At 40.6% G+C, this 14,251-nt stretch overlaps 1 protein-coding gene across 1 annotated transcript in view; it reads left to right on the top strand.

Annotated features, from left to right (window-relative positions):
- RASGRF1 (Ras protein specific guanine nucleotide releasing factor 1) overlaps window positions 1-14,251 on the top strand; it is a 727,100-nt gene that overhangs the window by 409,491 nt on the left and 303,358 nt on the right. The window contains exon 11 of the mRNA XM_085644699.1: window positions 12,414-12,477. Coding sequence (XP_085500825.1) covers window positions 12,414-12,477 — 64 coding nt within the window. The remainder of the gene's footprint in view (window positions 1-12,413; window positions 12,478-14,251) is intronic.

Genomic DNA, 14,251 nt, shown 5'->3' with positions numbered 1-14,251 from the left:
CGTGCCCACCTTGCGTGTACGGCACTAACTGCGTAAAGTGGGCGCGCGGTGCGCGAAGCACACCGTGCGCGCACGGAACGAACTGCGTTAAGTGGGCGCGCACGCCACGAATGGCGTAAAGTAACTTAGCATTTAAAAAACACTACAAATTCACTGAAAAAACCATAGGTTACACACACGTTATAGTTAAGAATTAGCATTTAAAAAACCTTGCTAATTCACTGAAAAAACCATAGGTTTCAAACATGTTATAGTTAGCTGGAAATTTTACTGATAAAAAACCAATGAAATTCCCCCGTTATAGTTACTGTAAGCAACTATAACTCACGCGACCGTAATCCTCTGCTGATGACATATGTGTCTTTATGAAAAAAAAAAATTTGTAATATATGTATAGCTAAAATTTAATGGAAGAAGACATGGGCAAATAAGTGTCTAAATACAGTATTAGCATCAGCAGAGGAAGGTTGTTACCGAAACGCGTCTGTTTATTTTCGTGAAAGTTTCCACTTAATAAATTTTGGAAACGGCCCCCGCGAGTGCTGTCTTTCTCTTTTGGATGGTGGTTGTGAGAAGGAGAGTTGCAGCAAATATATATATATATATATATACATATGTATATATATATATTTATTTATATATATATATATATATTCCAAATCTGCATTGCAAGAAATCCATCCAGGAAAAAACAACGCTTCACGGCACCCAGTGCTTTTAAGGCAGAGTTTAATTAGGCCACACAAACTCTACGCGTTTCGGGAAGCTCGGTCCCTTGATCACGAGTAAACGGACATAGTCAAACCACCAATAAGTAACAATGGGTCACGTGACCTGGTTTGTAATTAAAAAACAGTGAAAACAGACTGCACCTCAAAGTAACGACATCACCGGAGGATTAGTGTTAAAATAACATCAAAATGCCCCATTGCTGATACATAAATTCATTTATCTAGCAATTGTGAACGAGTGTGCATTGTGCAAAAAGTGCCCCCACGAAACTTCTGTAATTCATCATGCCAATCCGATTTCTCAACTTGATTTTTTCAAAAATACAATACGAAAAAACTTTATCAACAGTCAACTCGAACACACTGGATTTTCACATGCAAGTGCTGAAGAGTACAGTTCTGTTTGGTTTCATATCAAAGTCCAGAGTCATTCGACTTTAAGTCCTCATTAAAGACCCAGTAGAATTTATAAAAAGACGAATACACCGCCCAAGTGGGCAAATTAACCAGGTTTCCCTTGCTTATTACGTCTAAGCGGAGGCAAAAAAAGGAAAAACAGGTGGGGTAACCCAATACTCCAAGTCAATAGCCCCAGTGGGCAGATTGTTAACAGACTTCCAATTTAATGGAATGTTGAACACTCGAAACAACAATCTATTCTTGTCGTCATACACGTAAATGTCAATACTGATCCTTTTTCTTCTGGGGTTATTTAAGCACCATCTCTCTGTTTCATATATGGGTGGCAGTCTGCAAAGAATGTACACAAGGTAAAAATAGTGTCACAACTTCAGTTACAGATTATGGTTTAAGAAACATATAAAACATCACAGCTTGGCATACTCAGTATTGCATCCGGAGGGAAAAAGGGGAAAAGGGGAGGGGGTGGAAAACCGGGTGGGGGGGGGGGTTTGGGACGAAGGGGGGCAAGTGGATAGGGGAGGAGGGGAAAAAGGCAGGGAGGAACCCAGGAAGGGACGGTGGGAGGCTTTTGAGTTTCTCAATTTCTCATTTCATTAATTGTGGTTTAGACGGGCCTCTAACTACCTTAATTCAGTTTTAGCCTAAATGGACTGCTAATTCCTCGTCGATGTTGTGGCCTCGAGGTTTTACTGTTTGGTATTGAATGATCATGCGAGACTCAAGTCGTCTCAGCTCAAGGACTCTGTTCCCGCCCCTCTCACGCAAGGGGACCGTGTCAAGAACACAGAAAGAGAGTAGACTAGTATTTTGGTGGTGTTCGGCTTTGAAATGCCTGGCCACAGGGTATTGCCTGTCATTTTTTGTTATTGCTCTCAGGTGTTCGAGTACTCTCTTTTTAGCAGGGTGAATGGTACTGCCTATGTAATATTTATTGCACGGGCATTTTAGTGCATATACCGCATGGTCGGTATTGCATGAGACATGTTTGGTTATCCGAAAAGGTTTGGTATTTTCTGACAAAGTTACCACCTTACAATTGTTACTGAACTTGCACGCTTTACATTTACGGCAGGTAAAGAGGCCATGAACAGGGTTGCTATTTCTTGGTGGTTTTACGATACTCTGACAAAGTGTGTCTTTTAAGGATCTAGCCTTTCGGAATGTTACCTGGGGGTAGCACTCAACTGCTGCTTCCAGATCCTTGTCTGTTTTGAGGACATCCCAAAACTTTAGAAGGCATTCTCTAACTTCATATGCTTGGTTCGAGTAAGTCGTAACAAATCTCATTTTGTTTTCTTCACTATCAGTACCCGAAACCACTGATCTGGTTCGGAGAAGTGTTTCTCGTGTTCTATTGTTCACTTCATCGCAAGCTTTGGTGATATCCTTCAAATTATAGCCCCTTTCCTCGAAGCGTTTGATCATGATTTCTTTTTCCAAAGCAAAGCCTGATTCGTTACTGCAATTCCTTTTGGCTCGCAGTAACTCTCCTAGCGGAATACTGCGTATAAGACTGTTAGGGTGACAACTCTCAGCGTGCAACAGGCTGTTACCAGCCGTTTCTTTTCGGTAAAGTTGACTTTCCAGTAACCCCGGGCGTAGCACTACGCTTCGCCCACGTAGTGTACGTAGCGCTGCCTGCTTCGCACTTTCCGAAGTAGGCGAAGCAGGGCAGCGCTACGCACACGCCGAGGGCGAAGCGTAGCTGCTTGCCACCCGCCACCCACCTCCCGCCCGCCCTTCTTTTAAATAATATAAGCATTGAAAAATAAATTAAAATAAGTCGACTTACCCGTAAGCGCGGCGTCTCCGGGGCTCCTTCTTTCTGTTTCTAATTTCTTCTGGCAAATGCGCATGCGCGGACACCCGCGCATGCGCATTTCTCGTGAGAAATGCGCATGCGCGGGCGTCCGCGCATGCGCATTTGCCAGAAGAAATTAGAAACAGAAAGAGGGAGCCCCGGAGACGCCGCGCTTACGGGTAAGTCGACTTATTTTAATTTATTTTTCAATGCTTATATTATTTAAAAGAAGGGCGGGCGGGAGGTGGGTGGCACGTAGTGGGGCTACGCGAAGCGCGTAGTGTGCGTAGATTTGGGCACACTACGTGCTGCTTCACGTAGCCCCACTACGCCCACTACGCCCACCCTTACTTTCCAGTCGTTGTCCTGAGACTGATATCTTGAGATCCAAAAATTCAATACTTTCCTTTTCAATTCTTTTGGTAAATTGAAGATTGAAATCATTTTGATTGATACTATCGACAAAAAGATTGGCCTGTTCACTGCTTCCCTTCCACACCATGAAGATGTCGTCAATGTACCTTGCCCATATAGCGACACATTCCTTATACAGGGGTAGCGAGGTGACGACCTGCTCCTCCCACCAGCCGAGGTACAAACCTGCAAAGCTGGGAGCGAAGCAGGTCCCCATCGCAGTCCCGAGTATTTGACGATAGATGGTCTTGTCAAAAATAAAAAAGTTTTGTGTGAGACACTTGAAGATCATGTCAATAATCATCTCCGTGTGGAAAAGATGAGAGACAGATCTCTGTTTAAGAAAGTGGCGGCAAGCCTTAATACCAGCCTCATGTGGGATGCAAGTATATAAACTTGTTACATCCAGGGTTAATAACAAAAATGTGTCATCCCAAACTATTTGTTCAATAAGTCTCAAGAAATCACTCGAGTCCTTGATAAAAGATGGGAGTTTTTGGACCAAGGGCTGCAAATAAAAATCTACATAACGTGATGTGTTCTCCAGGCAACTTCCCCTGGAGGACACAATGGGTCTCCCCGGAGGATTGAGGTCATCTTTGTGCAGTTTCGGGAGGAGGTAGAGAGCAGGGAGTTTGGGATATTTGCAATTGAGGAAGTCATATTCCTCCTGCTCGAGTAGACCTCTCTCTTTCCATTCACCCAGCAATTCCTTGTATTCATTGTTCGCTTGTGTATATTTTGCTTTAGTGGTGACCTCGTAGTTTCTAGTATCACTCAATTGACGAAATCCCTCTCGGAGATACATCTCTTTAGATAAGACCACCACATTCCCCCCTTTGTCAGAATTTTTAATCACTATATTGTCATCATTTTGAAGTATTTTTATAGCGTTAAATTGTTCTTGACTGAGGTTAAAGCTTTTGGCATTATTTCTGTGCCTTTCTTTTTTGCGAACTTTTTCAAATTCCCGTAATACACCTTTCTCAAAGACGTCAATCGCCTCATTTGTTAATTGGGGGAGAAAGATAGACTTTGGTTTAAACCCGCTGGCGCCACCCATATCTAACTCAATGTCATCATTGATTAGGTTAATATAGGGATCATCAATCACATTTGGATCATTTTGTAACACATGCAAATCATGTAGTGTCTCAATATCATTCATATTCAAAATGCTCGGTATATGCAAGGGTTTATCATTGTAGTTAGTTATTTTGGTAGCATACCATTTCTTCAACTTTAGTTTACGGGTGAAATGAAGGAGGTCAATCCGACTCTGTGTAAAATTAAAGTTGGCACTAGGACAGAAAGAAAGACCAAGGGAAAGAACATCTATTTCAGCTTGAGTAAGGCTCCGACCTGAGAGATTGACCACTGTTTTTCGGTTGATCATTTTGATTTTTGCTGGCCCCTTGTTCTTTTTCCCACTGGGCTGTCGGTTTCTCTTGTTGGAGCTCTTGAGTTGTTTCCTCCTCCTCTCGCGCCGCGCCCACGTCCTCGGCGCGAGAGGAGGATTGACCTCTTTCATTTCACCCGTAAACTAAAGTTGAAGAAATGGTATGCTACCAAAATAACTAACTACAATGATAAACCCTTGCATATACCGAGCATTTTGAATATGAATGATATTGAGACACTACATGATTTGCATGTGTTACAAAATGATCCAAATGTGATTGATGATCCCTATATTAACCTAATCAATGATGACAGTGAGTTAGATATGGGTGGCGCCAGCGGGTTTAAACCAAAGTCTATCTTTCTCCCCCAATTAACAAATGAGGCGATTGACGTCTTTGAGAAAGGTGTATTACGGGAATTTGAAAAAGTTCGCAAAAAAGAAAGGCACAGAAATAATGCCAAAAGCTTTAACCTCAGTCAAGAACAATTTAACGCTATAAAAATACTTCAAAATGATGACAATATAGTGATTAAAAATTCTGACAAAGGGGGGAATGTGGTGGTCTTATCTAAAGAGATGTATCTCCGAGAGGGATTTCGTCAATTGAGTGATACTAGAAACTACGAGGTCACCACTAAAGCAAAATATACACAAGCGAACAATGAATACAAGGAATTGCTGGGTGAATGGAAAGAGAGAGGTCTACTCGAGCTGGAGGAATATGACTTCCTCAATTGCAAATATCCCAAACTCCCTGCTCTCTACCTCCTCCCGAAACTGCACAAAGATGAACTCAATCCTCCGGGGAGACCCATTGTGTCCTCCAGGGGAAGTTGCCTGGAGAACACATCACGTTATGTAGATTTTTATTTGCAGCCCTTGGTCCAAAAACTCCCATCTTTTATCAAGGACTCGAGTGATTTCTTGAGACTTATTGAACAAATAGTTTGGGATGACACATTTTTGTTATTAACCCTGGATGTAACAAGTTTATATACTTGCATCCCACATGAGGCTGGTATTAAGGCTTGCCGCCACTTTCTTAAACAGAGATCTGTCTCTCATCTTTTCCACACGGAGATGATTATTGACATGATCTTCAAGTGTCTCACACAAAACTTTTTTATTTTTGACAAGACCATCTATCGTCAAATACTCGGGACTACGATGGGGACCTGCTTCGCTCCCAGCTTTGCAGGTTTGTACCTCGGCTGGTGGGAGGAGCAGGTCGTCACCTCGCTACCCCTGTATAAGGAATGTGTCGCTATATGTGTAAGGTACATTGACGACATCTTCGAGGTGTGGAAGGGAAGCAGTGAACAGGCCAATCTTTTTGTCGATAGTATCAATCAAAATGATTTCAATCTTCAATTTACCAAAAGAATTGAAAAGGAAAGTATTGAATTTTTGGATCTCAAGATATCAGTCTCAGGACAACGACTGGAAAGTCAACTTTACCGAAAAGAAACGGCTGGTAACAGCCTGTTGCACGCTGAGAGTTGTCACCCTAACAGTCTTATACGCAGTATTCCGCTAGGAGAGTTACTGCGAGCCAAAAGGAATTGCAGTAACGAATCAGGCTTTGCTTTGGAAAAAGAAATCATGATCAAACGCTTCGAGGAAAGGGGCTATAATTTGAAGGATATTACCAAAGCTTGCGATGAAGTTAACAATAGAACACGAGAAACACTTCTCCGAACCAGATCAGCGGTTTCGGGTACTGATAGTGAAGAAAACAAAATAAGATTTGTTACGACTTACTCGAACCAAGCATATGAAGTTAGAGAATGCCTTCTAAAGTTTTGGGATGTCCTCAAAACAGACAAGGATCTGGAAGCAGCAGTTGAGTGCTACCCCCAGGTAACATTCCGAAAGGCTAGATCCTTAAAAGACACACTTTGTCAGAGTATCGTAAAACCACCAAGAAATAGCAACCCTGTTCATGGCTTCTTTACCTGCCGTAAATGTAAAGCGTGCAAGTTCAGTAACAATTGTAAGGTGGTAACTTTGTCAGAAAATTCCAAACCTTTTCGGATAACCAAACATGTCTCATGCAATACCGACCATGCGGTATATGCACTAAAATGCCCGTGCAATAAATATTACATAGGCAGTACCATTCACCCTGCTAAAAAGAGAGTACTCGAACACCTGAGAGCAATAACAAAAAATGACAGGCAATACCCTGTGGCTAGGCATTTCAAAGCTGAACACCACCAAAATACTAGTCTACTCTCTTTCTGTGTTCTTGACACGGTCCCCTTGCGTGAGAGGGGCGGGAACAGAGTCCTTGAGCTGAGACGACTTGAGTCTCGCATGATCATTCAATACCAAACAGTAAAACCTCGAGGCCACAACATCGACGAGGAATTAGCAGTCCATTTAGGCTAAAACTGAATTAAGGTAGTTAGAGGCCCGTCTAAACCACAATTAATGAAATGAGAAATTGAGAAACTCAAAAGCCTCCCACCGTCCCTTCCTGGGTTCCTCCCTGCCTTTTTCCCCTCCTCCCCTATCCACTTGCCCCCCTTCGTCCCAAACCCCCCCCCCCACCCGGTTTTCCACCCCCTCCCCTTTTCCCCTTTTTCCCTCCGGATGCAATACTGAGTATGCCAAGCTGTGATGTTTTATATGTTTCTTAAACCATAATCTGTAACTGAAGTTGTGACACTGTTTTTACCTTGTGTACATTCTTTGCAGACTGCCACCCATATATGAAACAGAGAGATGGTGCTTAAATAACCCCAGAAGAAAAAGGATCAGTATTGACATTTACGTGTATGACGACAAGAATAGATTGTTGTTTCGAGTGTTCAACATTCCATTAAATTGGAAGTCTGTTAACAATCTGCCCACTGGGGCTATTGACTTGGAGTATTGGGTTGCCCCACCTGTTTTTCCTTTTTTTGCCTCCGCTTAGACGTAATAAGCAGGGGAAACCTGGTTAATTTGCCCACTTGGGCGGTGTATTCGTCTTTTTATAAATTCAACTGGGTCTTTAATGAGGACTTAAAGTCGAATGACTCTGGACTTTGATATGAAACCAAACAGAACTGTACTCTTCAGCACTTGCATGTGAAAATCCAGTGTGTTCGAGTTGACTGTTGATAAAGTTTTTTCGTATTGTATTTTTGAAAAAATCAAGTTGAGAAATCGGATTGGCATGATGAATTACAGAAGTTTCGTGGGGGCACTTTTTGCACAATGCACACTCGTTCACAATTGCTAGATAAATGAATTCATGTATCAGCAATGGGGCATTTTGATGTTATTTTAACACTAATCCTCCGGTGATGTCGTTACTTTGAGGTGCAGTCTGTTTTCACTGTTTTTTAATTACAAACCAGGTCACGTGACCCATTGTTACTTATTGGTGGTTTGACTATGTCCGTTTACTCGTGATCAAGGGACCGAGCTTCCCGAAACGCGTAGAGTTTGTGTGGCCTAATTAAACTCTGCCTTAAAAGCACTGGGTGCCGTGAAGCGTTGTTTTTTCCTGGATGGATTTCTTGCAATGCAGATTTGGAATATTTGGGTCTCGCTAACCCATCACGGCCCGCCATCGTTAAGCGGCTCGAGTTGAAGCGACTACAGATGTTGGATATATATATATATATATATATATATCAAAATTCAACGCTGCTCCTTCCGACTGCTGTGGGACCCGTGGGAGGTGGCGCACACGCCGGCGGAGCACGCCGGAAATAGTCCTCAATTAAAAAAAATTCAATTAAGTGCGCTCTCAGTGCCTAAAAATTCCAACAGAGAAAGTAAACGGCAAAGGGTGTTTATTCACAACGCGTTTCAACTACAGGAGTCTTGATCACGTGACTCCTGTAGTTGAAACGCGTTGTGAATAAACACCCTTTGCCGTTTACTTTCTCTGTTGGAATTTTTTGGCACTGAGAGCGCACGTAATTGAATTTTTGGGAATTGAGATATATATATATATATATATATATATTCACTGAAAAAACATTTCACACGCACAAAACCAAAGAAATTCCACCGTTATAGTTAGTTTATCTAACTATAACTCGCGCCCCCGCAAGGCACTGCTCACGACGTCACATATTACATCATTCATGGCATGGTCAGTGACATCACTGATGACACCACTGATGACATCTCAAATGACATCACTGATGACATCACTGATGACATCATCCATTGACTGTGTGTTTCTGTAAAGTTTAAATATGTTTTATATATATACCAAGGAGTATTGAAGAATGAGCGGGTGTATAAGTGTCTGGATGGACAATTTAGCAGGTGTGTGACTGACTGATTGTATAAGTGAGTGATTAATCGTGTCTTACTGAATGCATCGGTTAGTGACTAAACTGTGTGAATGTCTGTATCAGTCTGTCTGTTGTTGTGTAAACTGCTACATGGACTGGTTAGTAGGTACATGAGTGTCTAAATGGGTTATTGTTTGTTTGCCTGAGTATTTGTATGGGAGACTGAGTGTGTGTGGGTGGGAGGTGTGTGACTCTGTGCATAGATGTGTGAATGGTTGATTCACTGGGTGTATGGGTTCAAGAGTGCATATGGAAACAGCTGTATGGGTGGGTGAGTGTCTGTATGAGTCTGTTGGTGAGTGAAATGGATGTCTCAGTGGTACATATCCAAGTAACTACATATGTTAAAGGCAGTATATGTGAGTGATTGTGTATATAAACAACTATATGTGAGAGTGAGTGATTCTGACAGTGGCTGTATGGATTAGTGTGTACTTGTATCAATGATTATATAAGAGAGTAAGTATGCGTTACTATCTGTATGAATAAGGGAGGTGGTGTGTATATAATTGTATAGGTGAGTAAATGGGACTGTGATAGATTCTTTGCATGACTAAGTGGGTGTGTGAGTAACTGCATGGATGAGTAGCGGTGTGTGATTGTCTGTATAGGTGTATGAGTGCATATGATAGTATTGTATTTATGAGTGACTGCATGTATGAGTGATTGTATGAATGAATGAGTAGATGTGTGTCTAGACCTAGCAATCAGTGAGTGCATATGAAGTAACTGGTATTGGTGTGTTAACAATTTCGAAAATGGTTTTCTGTATTTTACAGTGGATGTATCAAAGGTTATATTAGACTGTGAAGAGGTGCATCAGATTTTCACATGGATGATGTCATCAGTGATGTCATCAGTTATGTCATTTGAGATGTCATCAGTGATGTCACTGACCATGCCATGAATGATGTAATATGTGACGTCATGAGCAGTGCATTGCGGGGGCGCGAGTAATAGTTAGCTGAAATAACTATAACGGTGGAATTTCTCTGGTTTTGTACATGTGAAATGTGCAGCTAACTATGATGCCCCTGAAACCTATGTTTTTTTCAGTGAATTTCAATGTTTTTTTAAATGCAAATTTCTAACTATAACGTCTGTAAAACCTATGGTTTTTTCAGTGAATATATATATATGTATATATATATATATATATATATATATATATATATATATATATTAATATAATGTATTTTTAAATGTATCTTAATATAGTATTTATAGTATTGGTAGGATGTTTACTTGCTTTTATGACATGCTGTCGAATAAAGCTTTTGAAACTTGCATATATATATATATATATATATTCACTGAAAAAACCATAGGTTTCACACATGTTATAGTTAGCTGGTCATTTCTCTCATACAAAACCAATGAAATTCACCCGTTATAGTTAGTTCAGATAACTATAACTCGCGTCCCCGCAATGCACTGCTGATGACGTCACATATTACATCACTCATGACATGGTCAGTGACATCACTCATGACATCACTGATGACATCTCAAATGACATCACTGATGACATCACTGATGACATCATCCTATGAATGTCTGTTTTTCTGAAAATTAAATATGTTTTATATATGTATATCTCAAGGTCGATGGAAGAATAAATGGGTATATAAGTGTCTAAATGGATGATTTGTTTTTGAAAAATTGATTGTATAACTGACTGATTAAGTGTATCATAGTGAATACATTGCTTAGTGAGTAATGTTCAAATATGTAAATATCTGTATCAGTCTCTCACTTTGTGTATAAGTGGCTGCATGGGTTGGTGAGTAGCTACATAAGTGTCTATATAGGTTATTAGTTGTTTTTTTAGTATCAGTGTGAGTGTGTGTATGGTTCAGTGGGGGGTATTACGTAGTGCATAGGTGCATGAATGAGTGACTCACTGTTTGTATGTGTTGAAGACAGCATGTCTGCAGGACTGTATGGGTGGATGAGTGTGTGTATGGGTGTGTTAGTGAGTGAATGACTGTCTCAATAGTGTCTCTATGAGTAACTACATATGTTTTAAACTAATATATGTAACTATTGGTGTATATAAGTGAGCATATGTGAGAGTGAGAGATTGAAAGAGTTCCTGTATGAATAAGTATGTGTTTCTATAAGTGATTGTTTAAAAGACTAAGTATGTGTAAGTTCCCGTAGAAGTAATTGTGGTGGTGTGTGTATAACTGTATATGCAAGTAAATGTATGTTTGATTCTTTATTTTCATGAGTGACTATGTGTGTCAGTAACTCTATGGATGAGAGGCATTGTGTAACAGGATGTATAGGTGTATGAGTACATATGATGAGTGAGTACATGTATGAGTGACTGTACAGGACCGTTGGTGAATGAGTGGATGTGTATGTGGATCTTAGAATTACTGAAGAGGTTGTTGTAACTGGTATTGGTATGTCCATTGTTTTGAAAATTTTAGTCTCTATTTTTGAATGTGTGTATCAAAGGTTATATTAGGGTGAGAGAAGGTCTGCTACTCTATCACAGGGTTGATGTCATCAGTGATGTCATTTGAGATGTCATCAGTGATGTCATGAGTGATGTCACTGACCATGTCATGAGTGATGTAATATGTGACGTCATCAGCAGTGCATTGCGGGGGTGCGAGTTATAGTTAGCTGAACTAACTATAACGGGGGAATTTCATTGGTTTTGTATGAGAGAAATGTCCAGCTAACTATAACATGTGTGAAACCTATGGTTTTTTCAGTGAATATATATATGTATGTGTGTATGTATGTATGTAAATATATATATATATACACACATATATGCAGAAAAAACAAAGATTAACATGATGTTATAGTTAGTTGTTAAAATAACGCCAGAACGCTTGTGTTTAAAAAACTAAAAACTGATGAAATTGACCAGTTATAGTTCAGTGAGCTGCCATTGTGATAGCTCACTAAACCCCTGTCATGCACTGCTTGACACCTCAAATTACCTTACTCATCACATTCTAAATGGACATCACTGAATCAGCCGGGATCAGAACCAATCACAGTTGAAAGGCATTGGTGTTATCTGGAAGCTACTTTTCATTAAATAAATAGTAATTGCTCAAAGTTTCTATGAGTTGCGCTCATATTTTGGATTATACATAGCAGAGGTTGCTGTCTCTTGTATCAGCGGTAGCTTGTCTTTCACTGTCTCTCTTAATGAGCTTCTTTGTCACAGCCACTACCTGATACAGATATTGAGTTCCTTGTTACAAGTGAAGACTGTCTTTGATTTCTGATGTAACATTGCCTATGCTGAGGTTCGTAGGTACCAGTTTACAGACCTGCTAACAGGCTCTGATATGTTCTGTCTCTTCCAGAACGGTGTCCTCTCGCTAATAGACTGCACGCTGATGGAGGAGCAGGAGTGTACAGATGATGAATGTAGGTATTAAATCTCCAACTGTGTAGGGTACATTGTGTCCTAAATATCAGTTAGAAAAATACTGACCCATTTGTTATATATTTTTTAATATTAGCATCAAATGGAGTGTTATTTTTGTATCCGATAATAAGGACATACCATTTCTGTCAGATGATTTTTTGGGTTACAGTATTCTGGTATAATTCTGTTCAAAACCTAGAAAAATAGCATAATTGATGATTTATTAACTAGCAAGATTAAGATTTAAAGATAATTATGATGGATCAGGATATATACTCTACGGACTGTGACAAGCCTGGGAATGTAGTATGATCATTGAGATCTTCACTGCCCACAATCAAAGTCACCATTTATGTGGAGGGAAGATAGACATGTTGTATTACTCTTTCTTTTCAATAATCGATTGGCTTCACAACAAGATTATAGACTAGGCCTGGGCGTAGTTCGCGGAGTTTTGCTACGCGGAACTCTGCGAAGTTACAAAAAACTCTGCGAAGTTCCACGAGTGGCGGAGTGCAGTGCGAACTGCAGTTTGTACTGGTATTCCTGCTGCTCGGGTAGAAATTCTACCCGAGCGGCAGCTCGCGCTTGCAAACTTACCGTTCGCAATCGTGAGCGGGTAAAAAACTCTTCTGCACATCACGAAGTGCAGAAAACTCTGCAAACTCCACGAACGGGGCGAAGTTCACTTCCCAGGCCTATTATAGTCCATTATAGTCCAGGTTAGACCCCTGTAAGCCAATATAGACAAAATATGCTTGACAGAACTGTTAGAAAAGATTTGAGACAATAACATTTTCTTTTAGTGCATAATTCAGAGGACAATCTGAGTGTTTTTTCATAATCGAGCTTCAGCTTTAACACTGCCGCAAACAGTCAGAGGCCAAAGCAACCATTAATCAAAATCCTGGAGGATTGCCAATCCCACAAACTATAAACGTTCATTCACACTGCAACAGTAACCCACGGGCCAGGGATGTGGGGGCTGGCCAGTGCTGGACGTTCATAGTGCTGAAGCTGGTGAAAGAAAAGAGGAAGGGCAGCAGCATGCAGAAGCAACTAGGTACTTCGGGTGAAAAGAAACACCTGTTTCAAATTAAAAGACATTTTCAACAGTACCTTTCCTCCTATTCTTGAATTGACCTCACCACTCACTCTTTAGAAGAATCCATTCCCAAGTCTACCTCATTGACAGTAGTTGGCTGTTGCTGGTTTCCATTGCACTGCTGAGCTAGGAGGTGACCCATTGTAATTGCCAGGTAGCTGATAATGATGGCCTCTACACCCAGTCTTGTTTTCTCGGTTCCAAAGAAGGCATGAGGCCTGCCTTAGCCTGACTTGAACCTGTGACCTTAAAGGCTGTCACATTTCGAAATGTCAAGCTTCTTAGGTTTATATGGCCATTAAGATAACTGTCCTCATCTTCTGACTTTTTTGGACATTCTTAAACACCAGAAATATGCATATGTATGAACATTTCAAATATTCACAAAGAAATATCCACCTTCAGTTCTTGTCTTGGAGGGTTCATCACTTCACAAGACATAAAAGTCAATATTTTTCACATAGTACTTAACATTGGGGTTGAACAAATGAATCGCTCCTAATTTCCTTAGAGAAGAGAACATAGGTCCTGCCAGATAACCTGACATGCACATAATTTATTAAGTTTGGTTGAGTGCAGAAAAAGGGAATAAAACCAACTCATCCTTATTAAACTGACAAACACCTGACAACCAGACCAGATCTCCTACAGCTGAACTTCTTTGAAAT

The sequence above is a fragment of the Triturus cristatus genome, chromosome 3_1 (assembly GCF_964204655.1).
Source record: "Triturus cristatus chromosome 3_1, aTriCri1.1, whole genome shotgun sequence".
NCBI classification, from domain to species: Eukaryota; Metazoa; Chordata; class Amphibia; order Caudata; family Salamandridae; genus Triturus; species Triturus cristatus.
Note: the sequence above shows the minus strand (reverse complement) of the source record. Positions and strands in the feature narration are given on the sequence as shown.